The 18,831-nt window shown below is 43.3% G+C and overlaps 1 protein-coding gene across 2 annotated transcripts; it reads right to left on the bottom strand.

The window, feature by feature from the left end:
* Positions 1 to 8,255: 8,255 nt before the first annotated feature.
* LOC306783038 (S-adenosylhomocysteine hydrolase-like protein 1) lies at positions 8,256 to 17,793 on the bottom strand (the record flags this gene model as incomplete). 2 transcript variants are annotated; one of them, XM_079276570.1, is made up of 16 exons in its annotated part: positions 8,256 to 8,380; positions 8,488 to 8,566; positions 8,680 to 8,748; positions 9,320 to 9,418; positions 9,522 to 9,616; positions 9,704 to 9,774; positions 9,879 to 9,967; positions 10,058 to 10,121; positions 10,200 to 10,316; positions 10,401 to 10,507; positions 11,140 to 11,234; positions 12,500 to 12,602; positions 12,693 to 12,793; positions 13,025 to 13,162; positions 13,579 to 13,690; positions 17,539 to 17,793. In XM_079276570.1, the coding sequence occupies 16 exons, from the start codon at positions 17,791 to 17,793 to the stop codon at positions 8,256 to 8,258; spliced, it is 1,719 nt and encodes a 572-aa protein (XP_079132696.1). The 2 variants fall into 2 exon arrangements, with proteins under 2 accessions (XP_079132696.1, XP_079132697.1); XM_079276571.1 differs by lacking the exon at positions 17,539 to 17,793 and adding an exon at positions 15,850 to 15,924.
* Between the last annotated feature and the right edge of the window lie 1,038 nt (positions 17,794 to 18,831).

The following is an 18,831-nucleotide window of genomic DNA, read 5'->3' as shown; positions in this document are numbered from 1 at the left end:
ATCACCGCAACTGCAGTGCGCGTGCTGTGCGTAAAGGCGCAGAGGAAATGCGCCGTAGACCATGCTTCAGAGGCAGCAGAAGGAGATGGAGGAGGGCAGCGTGGATTACTATACCACCAGTGAGTTAAGATGCTTAGCAACTAATTACCTGTCTACTAAAATCCCCTGCCATACAGCCCAAACAAGCTGTGCGAGGGACGGAGACATGGAGAGTTGACTGTGGCCGAGCGGACTGAAGAAGTACCAAAAACAACCTTAGCTCTCCTCAACAGGCCCGGTTCATCCAGCTGAAGACCACCACTCAGTACCAGGCTATTTGTCTCATCTTTGTGCGAATGAAAGGCTGTCTGGTCGTGAAGATACTCTACTGATGGGTGCTTTTTGAGACTTTTCTTAACAAAGATGTTTCTTCTTGTCTTTGTATGACTAAAATGACTAAAATGTCCGACAATGTAGGAAATTGAGGGTATTGGATCATCTTTATAAGGTAAGAGTCAGACCATCACTGGGTGTCTGCAGTATGTGTGGCAAGATCCCGATCCTTGTATTTGCATGCGATCCTCTTCAAAGTGAGAATAATGAGGCTAGCACTTGTATTTTATTTATGTGTAGATGAAGAGGCATTTATGTATCTTTAGCTGCTCTGATGATCATCACAGCTCTTTTGTTTTCTACAAAAGATTGTAAAATTTAAATTTAAAGATTTAATTCTGTAAACAAGATGGTTTATTATCCTCCACTGCAGCACTGATTATAATGGTGAAAATACCTTATTGAAGGATGTGGGTAATAATGTTCTTTGTGACTGTAAGAGAGCAACCAACATGAGGAGCAACTAAATGCAGCAACTCTGAGATTTTTGTTTTCTCTCTCTCTCTCTCTCTCTCTCTCACTCTCTCTCTCACTCACTAGCTTTTTACTCTATTGATCTCTCCCGGAAACGGGAAGATGAGCCCTGCTTTGGGACCCATTTGGAGCAGCTCAAAAATCACTTAGCACATCATTCCCTACAGCCAGAATCAATCTGGCTGACTGTAGACCTGCTCCTCCACCAGCATCAGGAGGGATCTCATGGAGGCCAGAAATGTCCCAACAGCTAACAATAATCTTATCATGATTTTCAGAACGATATAGATGCAAGTTAATTTCTGTGAAGATTTTCTTACCACTGCAGACCTGTCTACCTGCTCTAGCAGATGGCATGGCTGGATTTAATGTCCATCCGGTAAACGAAACAGAGATGAGGTCAGCATAGGTTCTACAGGCTGACATCACATGTGAAGGAATAGATTGTCAGGTTATAAGACGGCTATATGTAGCACATGTAATGTGGGACTATATCTCCTCCTGTTCTGTGTATGGCACTGGTAGAATTCACTGTCAAAGCACACTATCAGTGAATTACCATAGGGCCATAAACAGAGTAGAGACAGAACCACCCTGCCCCATCTGCTTACAATGTAAAACCAGCAGACAGGTTCACTCATTTCTCATCTTCTTTGCCCATTTTGGCACTAGCACATTTTTGCTTTGTTTCTCGTTGTTTGAGCAAACATGTGTGGTGCCAATATAGGACAAGACAGACACCCAGCTGTTCATCAACATTCTGAAACATAGAGAGAGGAGAGGGAGGGACGGGAAGGATGAACTATGGATCTCATCGATTGCGTCGTCCCTCTCAGATATCACAGGTTACCATGGAGGCCCGTGCTCCATCTCCGAGACGCTGTCCCGTGTAACCTGAACCCTACTTGTCACTCAGATCTGGTGGCCGTGATGGCTGCACTCTCCCACAGTGTTTGGCAATGGTAGAACTCACTCTGGTGGGCTGGAAGGATCCGGTGGTTCTCGACTTGCCAACAACTGACTGAGAGCTTTAAACTGCCGTCTGTCGTCCAGGGATTCATCACAGGAAGAGGATTATTATACGTTTAGTAGTTTAGTTTAGTTTATTAACTGGATCCCCGTTAGCTGACGCCTTAGCGGCCGCTAATCTTCCTCTGGAGTACTGCGTGTTAGAAGCTGTCATTTTAGTTACAAAAGGTCAGGGTGGCAGGTTTAGGGTCAGGGCATGGTTGTTTGGGGTGACTGTGGCTCAGGAGATAGAGCAGGTTGCCCACTAGATCGGCAGTCCAATCCCCAGCATCTCGAGCGTCGAAGTGTCCTTGGGCAAAGATACTGAACCCCAAATTGCTCCCAAAGGCTGGGCGATCAGAGCGTGAGTGAATGTTTAGTTTAGATCCTGAAGCACATGTGGCATCTTGTAGGGCTGCCTCTGCCATCACTGGATTGTGTGGAGCGTGTGTGAATGCGTGAATGTTATCTGTAAAGCGCTTAAAGTGGTCAGAAGACTAGAAGGGCGCTTTATAAATGCAAGTCCACTTACCATTTGTTGGGCGTGTGAGTGACTGCAGGCGGAGCAGGTAGGGGTTCAAATTGACTTACCCCCTGAGCGTTCTTGCAGTCTCAAAACACCATAGAAACTCCGCAAGAAAGGACACAAGGCGCACCATTTTTTTGAAGATCGAGCACAGAACAAGACGCATACAGACATTCAACACAAATCCAGTTAGTCTGCTGATTTGGAAAACACCCCCAGAGATTATAAATAATCTTGGTCCTGCCTCACCTTCGAATGTAAGCTATAATGTCCCCTCAGGGTTGTCTTGGCCACAATTAGCTGATCATGACACCAAAGTGTAATCTTTGAGCTCTGAAGGGATGAACCTAGGATTCTTTTAACTATTGGGTCATAACCCATTAATCCATACACAGACCATTAAGCACTGGGTTGACCATTATCTGCCCTGATTAATAAATCAATCGTGTTTGGCTGTGAAACCAGCAGCTGAAGGCCTCTCGTGGTAAATCCCTAGTGTTGGTTTTAACAGCAGCAGCGAGCTCAGCTTATGGTGCAACCTGATCCTGCTCCATCACAAAAGGTCTGCGATGAGTTCCTGCAGAGGATCATCATAAGTGATGTTAGTGCTGCGTCCACCATTAAACCATTAAAAACTCCACAGACGCTTTGGAAGACACATCACGATAAACTCCTGATGCAGGGTTGCAGAAGCATTTGTCATTAGGTACTTTACAGAGACGTACCAGGGACTGTGCTTTCTGGCCAATGCCAAGCCAATGTTCCCAGAGATGCTAAATATTTCTGGCAGAATTATAGTAAGATGTGCGTAAAATGATGCACTAAAACACGTGCAATTTGTCTCTTGATTTAATAAAGTTGTGTGCTGTAAATATTTCACTTATCATAAGTATGATTGCTTAACTGAAGCAGGTATAGAATATCCTATCTGTGATTTAAGTGTAACAGTGTGGAAGAACATAATTTAACAAATTTTGGGAAACTGCCAGGAGATCATTAAGAGCCTTAAAGTTTGAAAATAAAGAGAGAAGTGGAGACCAGGGGAAAACCAAAAGGAGGGATAAGGGAGGATAGAAAACACATCACTGGTAGTACAGTGTCTGTGTTGGTTGATTGATCAACGGCCGATAAATCTTCTTCATGTTTCATATAAATGCGGAGAGAGTCCATTATGGCCGACTGCAGAGGATGTGAGGTTAAGTGGTGCCAGCTGACGCACAGAGAGGAAGGAGGGAGGCCGACACGCTGACAGCTGGTACGAGTGATTAGTACAATGTAGTGATGCAGGGAAGGCATCAAAGCTCTTTAGGGAGAATCCCTAACAGGGAGGAGGCAAGGACACACACACACACACACACACACACACACACACACACACACACACACACACACACACACACACACACACACACACACACACACACCGAAGCCTGATACACAACTTCCTGGTCGCTAAAACTGTTATTAAACTAAGCACACACCGGTTCAACAGCGTATAGGCTGCACAGGCCATCTGTCATTCTCAGATGCATCACTAACCAATGGATTATCAGCAGCTCTGCCCCAGGACACACACACACACAAACCCACGCCCTCTGACTGTGGGGATACTGGTAATAAAGAGGAATGAGTGGTGTCATTAGATTAGATGGGTGTGGAAGTCAATGGATCTCCTCATTTATCTCTCACCCTAATGGTTGTTTAATTGCTGTTGTCTTCACTGTTCTTTCGTACTGTGTCTCGCCTCTGTTATATTAAAGTTTTTTTACACAAATCGCAACCTCGTAGTGAGTGACACTTTATTCAGCACGTAGAAGATTAGCGCATACAGAGAACGTGTGAAATGTTTCAGGGAGGGGATGAAAGACCGGCCAACATTAGGTGCAAACACTGATTCATTTATTGGAATCAGGCATCAGGGAATGAGACGTTTGAGGTAAATTCATACAATTTGTTTCACTCATCAGAAAGAGGAAGGAGGAAGAGGAGAACAAGGAGACACTGGTTGCAGTCTCCCTGGTGTTGCCCTCCTGAAACACAGTTCAATGAGGATTTTCAGCCATGCCTTGGCTCTCACACACAAACACTGGGAGACTCTGGATTACAGTAATCCAGGGACTGGGGCGTATTTATAGGACTTCATGATCAGAGGCAGACATGATGCAACAATTGAGGAAAACAGATAACGATTGTCATATGACTGGCTGGATTTACTTGGAACAGAGTTTATTACTTAGCATCTACCAGGAACCAAAACGTATTCAGACACCTAATTCAGCGAGTAACAGTGAGTGTCAGAGGCTCAAATATGAAAACAAAACTTTGCCCCAAAGCTAATAAATTAAAAATGAATAAAAATGAATAGTTGTTTTTTTGTTCCGACACCAATTTATTTCTTATTCATTTTCCCAACACAATAGTCGCAGAAAGGCAGAAATCACATGGACTCTTAAATAAAATGACCAGTGTAGAATTTCTGCAACATGGTAAATAACCTCTCAACATATAGAGATTCTAAGTTATTAGACATTTTTCTATCAACAAATATTTGCACGGTTCAATGGGTATCAGTACAGTGTTGGACATGAGTAACGGGGTAGACCTGTAACCTTCCCCTTCACACTGATAGGCCCTTGTCACAGCAGCCATTTTGACATAGCAGGGTAAACACAGGTGTAATTGATACAATCAAATATGTTCCCATTCTATTTAGTGTCTCACAGTCATTCCAGTGAGCCAGCATGCACATTACAAGGGCCACAATCAATGTTCTTAATTCCACCTGTGTTTACCATTCAATGACATGCGGCATCTTATGTGGGCCAGGGCCCTGGTAATGTGGACACTGGCTCACTGGGATGACAGTGACACTAAATAAATTGGGACCACAATTATATTTTTATCAATTGCACATGTGTTTACCCTGCAATGTCAAAATGGTTGTGTGAAAAAGGCCTATTGACACTGATTGGTAGTTTTGTGTATGTGCTGAGTCGAGGGATTTCACATTTGCTGCCTGATGGCTGTGATTCAGGGCCTGGTTGATGGCAGGTGTCTCTGAGTCCATCTCCACTCTGTGGTCTACTTGTGCCACGTGTGCAGCAAACACTGCAGCCTCTCGTTCTCTGTGTGCAGGCACGGGTTCACTCAAGGCGCCGCTGCAGTCTGAAGGCAGAGTTGGGGGAAATGTTGCCAGTCTGGTCCATTGCCGATTGTTGTTGATTGTTGTTATATGTTGCGCACCTCCCGTCATGTCAAATTCCTTGTATGTTCAACATACAATGGCAATAAACGGATTCTGATTCTGATCTTCTGATGGTGGTGTGTCCAGAGTGGACCAGTGAGGTGTAAAGTTGACAATAGACTGAAGAAGCAAGCCACCTGACCTTTGACCTTTGTCTGTTCTCCCCCTTTTCCTGTTAGTAACTGTGCGTTCCAATGTTCGTACTACCATGCTTTCTAAAATGCCAGAAAAAGATTTAGTATGTTCCAATACATAATATGTCATACGCCAAAAAACATCACGAGGTCCTACTGCATACGGCCGGTTTTTGCAGTTGCCAACATGCTTTTCTGACTATTGTGATCCACAAATCTTCTGTGCATTGGATTTGTGAGCAAAGTCATAAAGAGTGTCAAAGTTCAAGGATATGAGGAAGAAGAATGTCCCAATTGAATGTTTACTGCATGCAACAGCATCCACTTTGTAAGGGCAGCTGCAGTACGGACTGAAAGTAAAAAGAAGAGGTATGTGTTTTGTAACGCAACGTTGCACACTCACTGTTTCCCTTCCTTGTTTATGGTTGAGAAATGAAGATTATCTCCATGAGCCTAGATATTTTAGCATGTTAATTCATGAATAAACTGAGCATTTAAACCTTTCCTGTGGTGCGGTCTTTGGCCGCTGCTGGTACTGCTCGGTCAAATCCACAATCTGAAGGCCCACTACAAATACTGCAGCGGGTGTGTTACATTAATAAATATGATGACTACGATGCCCTGAGAGGTCTTCATATTATGTAATTGATACAAACATCTATCCACAGAATTTTAGTGGAGCACTATTTTGGTGGTATCTGGGTTCAACACTGTTTTTGAATTAATGTTAGATTAGATTTAGATTTTACAATTAACTACATTAAAATGTAAGGGAAATTTCATGTGACACCCAATATTTACAGGTAAAACATTTTACAATTTTACTTGTATGACCAACAGCATCGCTTTTCATAAAGGATGTTATCAATACGCTGCAACACATCATCATACTTAAGTTCACTTTGAGAAAAAGGATGTCTAATACAACATCATCATACACTGTTCGATTAATACAGTCAAGTACAGTAATTGAATGATCCTTTGTCAGTTTGGGATAAAATGGCTGGCCACACTTATACTACACACACTGATACCTTCTGATACTTTGTAATAAAACACTTTATTACTAATCATCCTAATAATCCTCACAGATGCACATGTTTATTTGTTAATGCAGTCCATCATACATTTCTGCCTTTCTATATGTAGCAGATTATGATCTGATGACTGTGCATTTTTAGTTTCCTAAATAGACACCTGATACAGTCTGGTAGATAATGTTGTGTTTGCATCTTTACCACAAAGATCTGTGTTTTACTGTCTAATCTTTGACTGTTTTTTTGTTTTTTTGCACCTTATAAGGAGATGATTAACTAAATAAAAATATAGATTGCATTTTTTTTTTTAAAGGTAACGGAGACTTTAGTGCCCAGAAACAACAACTAGATGAGGTGTTTCTGTTTGGGTGGGATGTTCATTAAAAAAAATACTGGAGCTAAAAAATGAAAAACAAAATAAACGGTGAGGCCTTAAAATGCCGGAAATATAAGTTATTATGCTCATTACTAGTGTCACTCAAAGACAACAGCACTCTGACGCCCCCAAGTGGTCAAACAGTCACTTACTCGGCTGCTCAGTGAGCTGACTCCAACCAGCAGGTCGAACTTGTCCGTTTTACCTTTAGTCATTGTTTGTTGTGGGCAATTTAGATTTGAATTTGTATGGATGCACCTGTATTGATGGGGTTGTGAGGTTGTGTGAATACCACAGATGTGAGCACAAACATTAAAGCATGTAAAATGTTCATGCAGGTACACGTTTAAGATTCCTTCCTATTTGACAGAGAAGCAGAGAAAAGCTTTGACAAAGAGCAAATATGTTCTTTTTATTATAATATACTGTGCATGTTTCAACACAACTATCTTATAGAAATCAATGAAACTATGTTAACTTTGTTTCATTCCTTTGTGTTGATGGTCCACGTAACAATGCATCAGATATTGAACAACACTGTCTCGACAGGGAATCAGCGAACTGTCTGGGATTTATATGTCAACTAGACTAGTAATATGTTGATTGTATATATAAGTACAGTTGTTCAAACTTTTAATTGACTGTTGGGAGACAGTCACAGGCTTCGTTTAAGGTTAATATGAGGTTTAGGTAAACGTGGTAATGTTGGACATGAATCAGGATTATAGAGCATGAGACTATTTAAGATGTGTTTCACTCTCACTGATAAATCAGCAGATATTCAGTTGACAAAGACTGATGATCATTTCTTGAGATGTCAACATTAATCTACATGTTGATACAACCGCACAAACACAGAAGGAACAGTGAACAAAAGTAAAAGTTTGAAGTCCGCTGTCTCGCCACACTCTTGAGTCTGGTAAAGACTGAGACCGGAGAGGTTGTCAGTGCTTTGTCTGCAGAGGTTGTTTTACATTGTCAAGTCCACCAGAAGGTTAGTACCTGTTTTAAAAAATATATATTTCAGTTAAATCATTAAAATCATATCCCTGTTTTGATTTTTTTGGAAGAAAAGTGCATGTCCTCACCTGTAGTAGTTTGGTTTGAAGGGTCCATGTTTGCTGATGCCCAGGTACTTGGCCTGGTCATCAGTCACCTCTGAGAGGTGAGCGTCAAACGTCGGCAGGTGAAGACTGGCCACATATTCATCTGAAATGATAAGAATGGAGTGTTTGTCATGTCTGAATGAAATTAATATGAATGTGGAAAACAAGAAAGGTAATAACTGTTAAAGGGTATTTAAGAGGAGGACTTGCCCATCTTCTTTGGCAGCAGGTAGACGTCCTGCTTGTATCGTCCTTCTGGAGCGCTGTACAGCTCTATGAGAGCCAGAGCCTGACAATCAACAGTAAACGTTAACACAACTAAAGGTGGCAGAGCCACAGATACTTCCTCTCTAATACATTTAGGGAAGAATAACACATTGAACCTAAAACATATCATCATACCTGAGTTGTGGCGGTGATGGAGAGGACAAATGAGGGCACTGTGGAGCAGCTCAGATTCAGCAAACGACCCTGAGCGAAAAATTGACACACTAGGATGTGACAGCAGCCATTGACGATAACCTAAAAACATCTGGAAGGGTATTATCTCAAATAACTATGTAGAATAGTCCAAAAGTATCCCTCTGTCTGTCCTGCTGCAGACCTGATCTAATTAAGAAGTGAAGTTCCCGCTGCTCAACTAATCAGCATCAAGCCCTTCATTTGTCATCATGAGTGGAGCTGTAGGACCGCACTGGAAACACTGCTATGAAAAACAGAATCCTGACGCTTTGTTGTGTCTGGACAGGTGTGTATTTATATCTAGTTACAGTTCTTACCCTAACCACAACACACATACTCCATCCCAACTATTAATGATGTAGCCTAATAAGCGCAAGCATTTTCAGCGCTATACCCAAACCCGTAAGCAGGAATACACTGCAGGAAGCCATCATTAGTCAACAAGAGCCCCTTTAGGGTTGTCAAGACCCCAGTTAGAGTAAACTGAGAGGCTATACTTCACTTTAAAAATGTCTGTGCATTATCCCTCAGTGCTGGTGTATAATAATAATAATAATAATAATAATAACAGTATTATCACCTCAGCCAGCAGGACGATTCTCTTGCCATCCGGCCAGATAACATGGTCCACCTGCGGCCTCACACGCTCCCACCTCAGCTCTGCAGTCCGCAGACTCACCTGAGAGAAAAGAGTCAAAAACTAAGTTGTATACAAGTGTACACACACACACACACACACACACACACACACATAAAAACACACACCACACACAGGTCCTCACCAAATCTATCTCGGTGCTGGAGTGTCCCATGTTGCAGAGTATGCAGCCGTCCTTCATTCTGTCCAGATGTTCCCTTCCCACCACGTTTTTATTGCCTGCAGAGAAACAGAGATGAAGCATTCTGCAACGGTATTGATATTTTTAATAACAGCTAATATTTCCGCGTAGAGGACAGCAGTTACCCGTGCAGGTGATGACCATGTCTACCTGTCGGGCTACTTCACTCAGTTGAATCACTCTGAAGCCATCCATGCTAGGGGGAGGAGAGAAAAGCGGGTCACAGCTAAGATATTTCACAATGTTTTGTAGAATGAAACACTCTAAAAGCTGATAAAAGCTTCCTCCATTCATTCATACCAGGCCTGAAGGGCACAAATGGGATCCACTTCTGTGACATACACGACAGTTCCCAACGCTTTCAGGGCAGCACAGCAACCTTTGCCAACCTGCAAGAAGAGACAAAAGAGGTTGGTAAAGCTGCTTTAAATGTATGTCATGTACACAGCAGCACTGGGAACATTCATTATTTCACTGACCTCCCCATATCCGCACACCACCGCCTGTTTTCCTCCTAACATGACGTCAGTGGTTCTCTTCAACCTGACAGAAGAGATCAACATAGTCGGGCTCTGGACTGTACTAGGGGTTTCACCAAACGTTCACAATGTGAGTCATTACCCGTCCAGTATGGACTCCTTGCAGCAGTAAAGGTTGTCGAATTTCTGCTTGGTCACTGAGTCGTTAACGTTAATAGCCGGGACACACAGCCTGCCTGCTTTTGACATCTGGTATAACCTGAAACACAGGTGGGGAGACACACATGTGTGAAGTGGGGAAGGACTTTATAGGAACGTCATTCAAGTTTAGTGAGAAACTAACCGATAGATGCCTGTAACACTTTCCTCCACGATGCCTTTGATGTTCTTGAACAGGCTCGGGTGCTTCTTATAGATCCAGTGGGTCAGGTCGCCTCCATCATCCAGAATCTGAGGGGGGGAAAAAGCTAAACTCTTCATCAATGCAACCTTTCTATCTGCAGTATAAACAAAGTCATTAAATGCACATTTCACACAAACATGAAGTCAAATTTTATTTAAAGATATCCATGCAAATCCATCCAGTATTTTGCATATATAGGCCTTAGTTCAGGTCAATATGTTATATGAGACATGTGTTGCTCAGTGTTGAAATGTCGACTTATTTACTAGAAATGCACAAATCCTAAAAAGAACAGTATATTTATTCTATATTATATTCAGAAAGAAACATTACTGCTGACATTTAAAGAAAATGTAACAGTTGTTAAATACGCACAAATGAAGGAGAGGTCTTCACTCAGTACGGTGAAATAAGAACAATACAAAATATTATCATTAAAAAAAGATATAAAATTGAGAAATAATTAGACAAAATACATATGTAGTAATGATAATAATGTTTTTTTGTACTCTCAAGTTTCCTTGAGAACATGTAGATTTAATTTTAATTGTCAAGCTTCACTGGTCAAATGCAACCGAACTTCATTTCACTGTGGTGAACTACAGTTTGATATCTTCAAACTTAGGCCAATCAATCTTGGAATGAATTAGGAGTCCTGTCCTTTCATTGATAACAGTACCATGTTGGGCTGCCAGGTCTCAGCACCGACACACCGGTCAATACACCACCAGAAGTCTTCCTCGGACTCTCCTCTCCATGCAAACACTGGGGTGCCTGAGATACAGAGCAGGTTATAGAATTAAAGAAAATCAGACGAGTCAGGTGGGAGGAGCAGGTTGGACGAACAGGTAGGAGGAGCAGAGGTTAGAGGAGCAGGGAGGAGCAGGGAGGAGCAGGGTGGAGCAGGTAGGAGGAGCAGGGAGGAGCAGGGAGGAGCAGAAGTTAGAGGAGCAGGGAGGAGGAGCAGGTTGGAGGAGCAGGTAGGAGGAGTAGGTAGGAGGAGCAGGTTAGAGGAGCAGGTTGGAGGAGCAGGTAGGAGGAGCAGGTTAGAGGAGCAGGTAGGAGGAGCAGGTAGGAGGAGCAAGTAGGAGGAGCAGGTAGGAGGAGCAGGTTAGAGGAGCAGGTTGGAGGAGCAGGTAGGAGGAGCAGGTTAGAGGAGCAGGTAGGAGGAGTAGGTAGGAGGAGCAGGTAGGAGGAGTAGGTAGGAGGAGCAGGTTAGAGGAGCAGGTAGGAGGAGTAGGTAGGAGGAGCAGGTAGGAGGAGCAGGTTAGAGGAGCAGGTAGGAGGAGTAGGTAGGAGGAGCAGGTAGGAGGAGCAGGTTAGAGGAGCAGGTTGGAGGAGCAGGTAGGAGGAGCAGGTTAGAGGAGCAGGTAGGAGGAGCAGGTAGGAGGAGCAAGTAGGAGGAGCAGGTAGGAGGAGCAGGTTAGAGGAGCAGGTTGGAGGAGCAGGTAGGAGGAGCAGGTTAGAGGAGCAGGTAGGAGGAGTAGGTAGGAGGAGCAGGTAGGAGGAGCAGGTTAGAGGAGCAGGTAGGAGGAGTAGGTAGGAGGAGCAGGTAGGAGGAGCAGGTTAGAGGAGCAGGTTGGAGGAGCAGGTAGGAGGAGCAGGTTAGAGGAGCAGGTAGGAGGAGCAGGTAGGAGGAGCAAGTAGGAGGAGCAGGTAGGAGGAGCAGGTTAGAGGAGCAGGTTGGAGGAGCAGGTAGGAGGAGCAGGTTAGAGGAGCAGGTAGGAGGAGTAGGTAGGAGGAGCAGGTAGGAGGAGCAGGTTAGAGGAGCAGGTTGGAGGAGCAGGTAGGAGGAGCAGGTTAGAGGAGCAGGTAGGAGGAGTAGGTAGGAGGAGCAGGTAGGAGGAGCAGGTTAGAGGAGCAGGTAGGAGGAGTAGGTAGGAGGAGCAGGTAGGAGGAGCAGGTTAGAGGAGCAGGTTGGAGGAGCAGGTAGGAGGAGCAGGTTAGAGGAGCAGGTAGGAGGAGCAGGTAGGAGGAGCAGGTAGGAGGAGCAGGTTGGAGGAGCAGGTAGGAGGAGCAGGTTACAGAGACAGTCGTACCTCCTTCAGCCAGAGCAGCAGCCACAGTGTTCTGAGTGGAGAAGATGTTACAGGCCGCCCAGCGACACTGAGCTCCCAACACAGACAGAGTCTCAATCAACACCTGCAAGAGACCGTAGAGTACAGAGTAAACAAAAGAGGTTTTTTTATTCCTATTACTATATTTGGGAGTGTGTGTGTGTGTTGAACTGACCGCTGTCTGTGCAGTGATGTGTGTGCAGCCCAACACTTTGGCTCCAGCCAGAGGCTTCTCCCCACTTGCTCCTTTTCTCAGGACCATTAATGCTGGCATTTCTAAATATCACATTACATTTGAGAGACATGCATGGCAGTTCCAGAGCAGTCACTTCTGCTAACGGTCTGACTGGGATTCAGTCCAGCTCACTTTGTTAATGGGCTTTCTGTTTTGCCGTTACAGGCACATGGCGTAGTGAATGCCCGGAAGGCACTTCTTGGATGGGTACGTATTTTGTCATTATCTTTCGTGAGGACGTAAACAGCCGTCCAACGACTCTTTGTCTTTACCTTGCTGTGCGATTATTATTTCTCTGCGTCCAAATTCCGCCTGTTTGATGTTTTTGATGCAGAAGTCAGAGAGGCCCTTGGAGGTCCTCTGAGGCTTGTCTCTGGGAGAGGACTCATCCTCTGAGCTGTCACTGCCCACTGCCACACAGAAATCAGGCAATGTGTATGAAAACAATCAGCTGATAGAATGTAATGTCCAAAAGCAAACTGTTTGAAAGTTATGAATTGTCCCTGGTTTTGTTCTGTGTTTGGAGTCAAATTCTAGCTAGGTGAGTCTTATTTCCGAGCCTTTGAAGTCTGCATAAACTCTGGCAGTGAATGACACGTTTCAGAAAGGCTCACAGAGCCGATTAGGACCAAATTAAAGAGACTTAATTCTTCAGAAAGACTTTTCCTTTTATTCAGGTTTAGCTGAAGGAGAAAGAACCCCGGCTTATCCCCGGGGCCTCTGGTTCTCGTGCTGCTGGGATCAGAACCAGCTCAGTCCATGTATCAAAGACATGTGATCAGACTTAAGAGCGTGTCGTGTGTCGTGTGTTTGCATCTTTCCGTACCTGAACCGTAGCTATCTGTAGACGACTGCGAGATGGAATGAGACAGAGAGCGACGACCAGTGGTCGAGGTATGTTTGTTGAAATCTTGCTTCTGGTCAGTGAACGGTATTTGCTTTGGAGCCCAAAAAAGAGTGACACAAACACACAGAGTAAACCAATGATATCGCTTGTTACTTCCCTGCACGTCACAAACATAAAGTCTCACCAACTACATGCTTTAAAAAGACATGATGTAGTCATAATAGTCAAAATTGCGCAGAAGCACCACCCTTCACAGCAGACTTTCTTACCACCTCTCTGCTCACAGCCTGTCACTATTACATATCTCCTACCGCTGAATCATCCCGTATCTGCTGCTGTCTCACCGTCCACTGTGGCTGATTGAAGGCTAGGCTGCTGCCACAGGAGTCCCACTTGTCCATGTCCGCTCCCTGGCTGCTTGCCTGACTCTGCTGCCTGAGCTTCAGGTCCAGGTCCAAAAAAATTCAGACACACCCGCTCACTGACCCCACCTCCAAAAAGTAAACATGTGCATTGAGAGTTTGAATTTTTAGGGCCACAGGTTTGATGGGATCATTTAGTTGGCAACTCTGCATTCAGAAAGGATTTACATATCCTGTTTATAAAACGACAGCATACTGCATGTGTATGGCACACACACACACACACACTGCCGGAGCAAATCTTTGTTTAAGCCTGTTTTTAAAGGGTAGCTCCACAGATTTAACACATACAGGGCAGTTTACTTGCAGGGAGCACGGCCCGTTGGTGAAACAGTTGTATCATGCGTTGTGTGGCTCTGGAGGAACCAGGCATAATAACTCTGATGGAGCTACGGTGATGTCATCGATGTTATCTCATCTTGGGCAGCTTTTATAACACAAAGCTTTTGTTACAAACTGGACGAGGAGGTTGAAAGATGTGGACATTTAGATAGGTAGGTGCTGTTGCTCTTCTATTTGACCCTTTTTTAGACATTTTTAGAAGAACAAAAAGGATCCAAGGTTACAAAAATATGAAGTTAGGGCTGTGTTGACATTAAAACACAAGGTGGCCTTGTTCCAATATCGAAATGTGTGAATGAAAAATCACATACAGCATCATATAGTTTAGTGCATGTGCAAGTCAAAGTGTAACTGTCATCGGACATTTTAAGGGAGCAATTTGGTTCCGTACTTGCTTTATATATATATATATATATATATATATATATATATATATATTTACGTAAATCTATAGTATGTCAAGCACTTGCTCCAAAATAGAATAATATCAGGGAAATACATTTAAGCTTCTGTGGTTAAAGTTTCCATATTCAACGGACAAGTCTTTCAATGACAACTACGGTAATGGCATTCGTCACAGCTGAATTGGAGAAAGGCTTCATTCACGATGAGTCAGGATTAAAGAGAGGCATCTTTCATGTGATGCTGCCTCTAATTCTCATTAGGAGCAATTAAACATGAAGTGCTCCTGAATGTCTGTGTCGAGGATCTCTGTGGGAGTTTTTCAGCCCTCTGCTCCCCTTTGACTTTAGCTCAATCACTGTTCTAACGTCCAGTAACTCCACTTCATCATGCCGCTTTCATTCTTTTAACTTTTAAACATACTTCTCATAAATCAATAATATTTTGTTTTCTTCTTAATCTTACTGATTTAAAATATATGCTCCACTTTGATTGGCTGATAAATGGTTGAAAGTAAAAATCTAAATTGGTCCACTTTGCTGATCTGATTGAAAGAAAACATATAAAATCCAGAATTTAGGACAAATGAATACAAAAATATATATTCACACACCCGGAGTTAAAAAGACTTGAATACAGCTTGCACTTACTCAAGCAGCTGCTTAATCTTTAACATGACAAGACATTAGGCAGTGACTTGAGGCAATGTGAACATTAACTTATTGATCACAAAGCCCTCTCCTGCAGGGCTCAGAAAACAGGTTTGAATCCAAGCCAGCTACTGTGAAAGTACAATGAAGGTCTATAAAGCTAATACGTGACTGTCGGTGTTAACGTGTAAATGTCCTCTTGGGAAACCAAAAGTCTGAATTTCTGTTCAACTGTTTGTTATTTCAATCAATAAAACCCAAGAAAATTCACAGTTGGTTAAAAACAGATACAAAGAATTAATTTTAAGGTTCATTCAAGTACTAACACAACGTAATGGTTACTAATAATTCAACATGAAGACCGGACTCGCTGCCTAAAAGTAAACTCTAAAATAAAGAGATTAACAGCGCTCCTAAAACAAAAGCAGTGATACCTTGATGCGGATGGACTGCACTGCCTCCTGGTCCTTGGCTTTACTTATGTTCACTAGACTGTACACTTTCTTCATGCTGGGAGAGCTGCTCTCACACTGACCACAGTTACTCTGCAGAGCTGCAAGCGGGTGCAGTTGAACTGATTAGAGGGTTCACAGAGTGACGCTTTACGCCACACCTTCGCCCCCATCAGGCCCAGGTGACGGGTGGAGAGAAGACAGAGAGAGAGAGAGTGAATGAGTCTTTGTGAGGCTTACAGAGGGGAACTCTGGGAAAATATAGAAGAACAGGTTAGAGATGAAGAGAAGAAAGAGCGTTGTAAGGAAACAGAAGCTCAGTCAAGTGTTACTTGAGGTCACAGATGTATGTGAGTATGTAAGAGCACTTTGCTCTCAGGGTATACATTAAATAGACAGCAGAGTGATGCACATACATGAACATACATTCATGACAGAGACTGTTAGTGAGAGAGAGAGAGAGATAAAGATGAATGCAACTATAGTGTTCAGGGACACAGACGGCAGCTTAGGCTTCTTTAAGTAAACAGACAATAGAGCTGGACTTAACTGTAGAAGTCATTGTTTTCTCTGCCGCTCTGCAGTGTTACTGAAAGTCTCTTAAAGGGGCATTCGACAAATTTTACACACGCTGATCCGTTTAAGGAGAGTATAACACAGCCTGTAAGCAGCGAGCTACAGAGGTTTGATACGCTCACATCTTTCTAACTCCACACCCACAGATTCTTTCAATTTTCAAACTTGTATCGTCTTAAACTTTTCAGATTTCACACGGCACCGTCTGGAGACACAAAGGGCTTTATGCAATTTTTCTTTTCTTTTTTTAATTCGATATATTGAAAATTGATTTAGCCATAAAAAGCCTTGTTGAGATTAATAATCTCCTTTTCAAGAGTGTCCTATATTTTTGAAAACACTTAAAGAGACCAGCTCTCCTAGATCCAAATCAGTCTGCAGCAAATTCCAAACCGCCACAGCGTACCTTTTTTTAAATTTCAAGATGGACGTTGGGGACAGATAGCAAGAGTAAGTCTTGTGAATGTGTCACAGAGCGTAGACAGTAGCTTCCAGGATATTTCAGATACATTTACATAGATATGAAGGAAGCAAGTTAAGAATTGCCTTATACATAAGGACAATGCAGGCCAACCATTCCTAGCATACAATGAGGCCGTTTTTGTAATGAACCTCAATGCTCCATGATATAAAGTATCAGAGGAGTGAAGGCATTGAGAAGATGCATGCATCAATAAAACATCACCATATATCACAGGCATGAAAGTAGCAGCCACAAGCCTCCTTTTTGCATCAAAAGAGAAATAGAAAATCCAGCCTCAGCTTTAACTTCTTCACAATAAGCTGAGTGTGAGACTTAAAAGAAAGAGAATAATCAATTAAGAATATTTGATGTGTGACATCAGCACATTTGCCCTTTAAGTCTACTCTGTCTTTTCAAAGGGACAACATGAGTGAAACGTTTTTGTGCGAATGCTGGTCAAACATTCATAGAGGCCTGCACATCTAAAATCATTAACAGCCTAAGTATATGCAGAGTCACGCTTCCAGTTTAGAACACTTAGAGATGCTCACAGCATATATAATGTCTTGATCTTGACAGGCCTGACCAATGATGCAGTCAAAGTCAGGAGATGTAGCAGCTTCCTTGCTCACCATGTCAGTCTTCAGAGCTTCAGCCACCAGCTCTCCTGTTCCAGACACCTCCGCCCCGTCTCTGCCCCGACCCTGAGGTGTCCTCCTGCTCTCTGCTGCCTTCAGCATCTGCAGCAGGTTGGGGCTGCATTTTACCGACTGATGTTTGGTGTTTTCCTCCTGTGCCGTTCCATTCACCAAATTAGGTTCAGGATATTCATCAGGGAGTGGCATGTCCTCCCAGGAGGCTTCTGTCGGGTCCCTTTCCTCTGCCATTACTCCACTGGTAGCCAGTAATGAAGTGAATTACATTCCTGCTCAGGTGACCAGACAGCAGACCAGCTGACGGCTCGGCCATACCCTGCCCACATGCATCTGGTATTTCCTCCTGCGAGGCGTCTGTTTACACTAAACAGCAGCAGTTCTTGGGTTACTTTGACTGAATGTGTAAAGTAGATAATTCGACCTGTAGGCAGTGTGTACAAGGTAGAAGTGCAACTCTCCTCCACCAAAGTGCCATGTAGGTATGTCAACATGTGCCCTCATGTGGTCTTTTGTACGGAAAGGTCTCCGGTTAATGGAGAAGCACTTATACTCAAGACCTCAGGCGTAGACTGGCAGAGCTACTTCTTGTTTTTGTGTTGTCTTTAATAACATTTGCTCAAATCACTATGAGCACAAAGACATGAGTGCAATGCAAACACAGGGTTACATGATAAACAACAGGCAGGGTCAGATGTTTATAACCCAGCCAGCATCAATAGTGTCCCCATGGTAACTGACCAATGCCCTTTACGCGTCTATCGCCAGCTCGTTTTTGTCATCATTTAGATTGAAATTGCATGAAGGGATCTCCTAACGGCCGGTGTGAACAGGAGGAATGATTACAGCAAGAAAACCTGTTTCAATATGAGCACCTGACAGACATGATGAAGCTCCACTGGAGTTTTTAGTTTAGGTTGCGTCTGGTGAAATGGGTGTGGATAATAATTGTGGAGAGAGTCATTTTAAAAGATAGTTTTGTTGTTTTAATCAAGATATTAGATTCGTGTGTTGTGGTCGTCTTACTGTGCAGTTTGCAGTTAACACACACAGTGACAACACACAGACGGTCGCATTCGGAGAAGTTCTGTTTCACAGTGCTATACACATCCGGAATGTTTAACACGTGCATGTTGCAGCTGGTGTTGCAACGGTTAGTTTAGCTTTCAGTTTTCTGCCAGTGAGCCTTCAGGTGCAGGAGTATCAATAAAAGACGTGCGTTTTGTTCCACTAGAGGGCGTAACAGTTCCACAGCTGTCCACAGGAGTTTCG

This window comes from Melanostigma gelatinosum, assembly GCF_949748355.1.
Source record: "Melanostigma gelatinosum genome assembly, chromosome: 1".
Lineage (NCBI taxonomy): Eukaryota > Metazoa > Chordata > Actinopteri > Perciformes > Zoarcidae > Melanostigma > Melanostigma gelatinosum.
The sequence above is the reverse complement of the archived record's forward strand: the minus strand, read 5'-3'. Positions and strand labels throughout refer to the sequence as shown.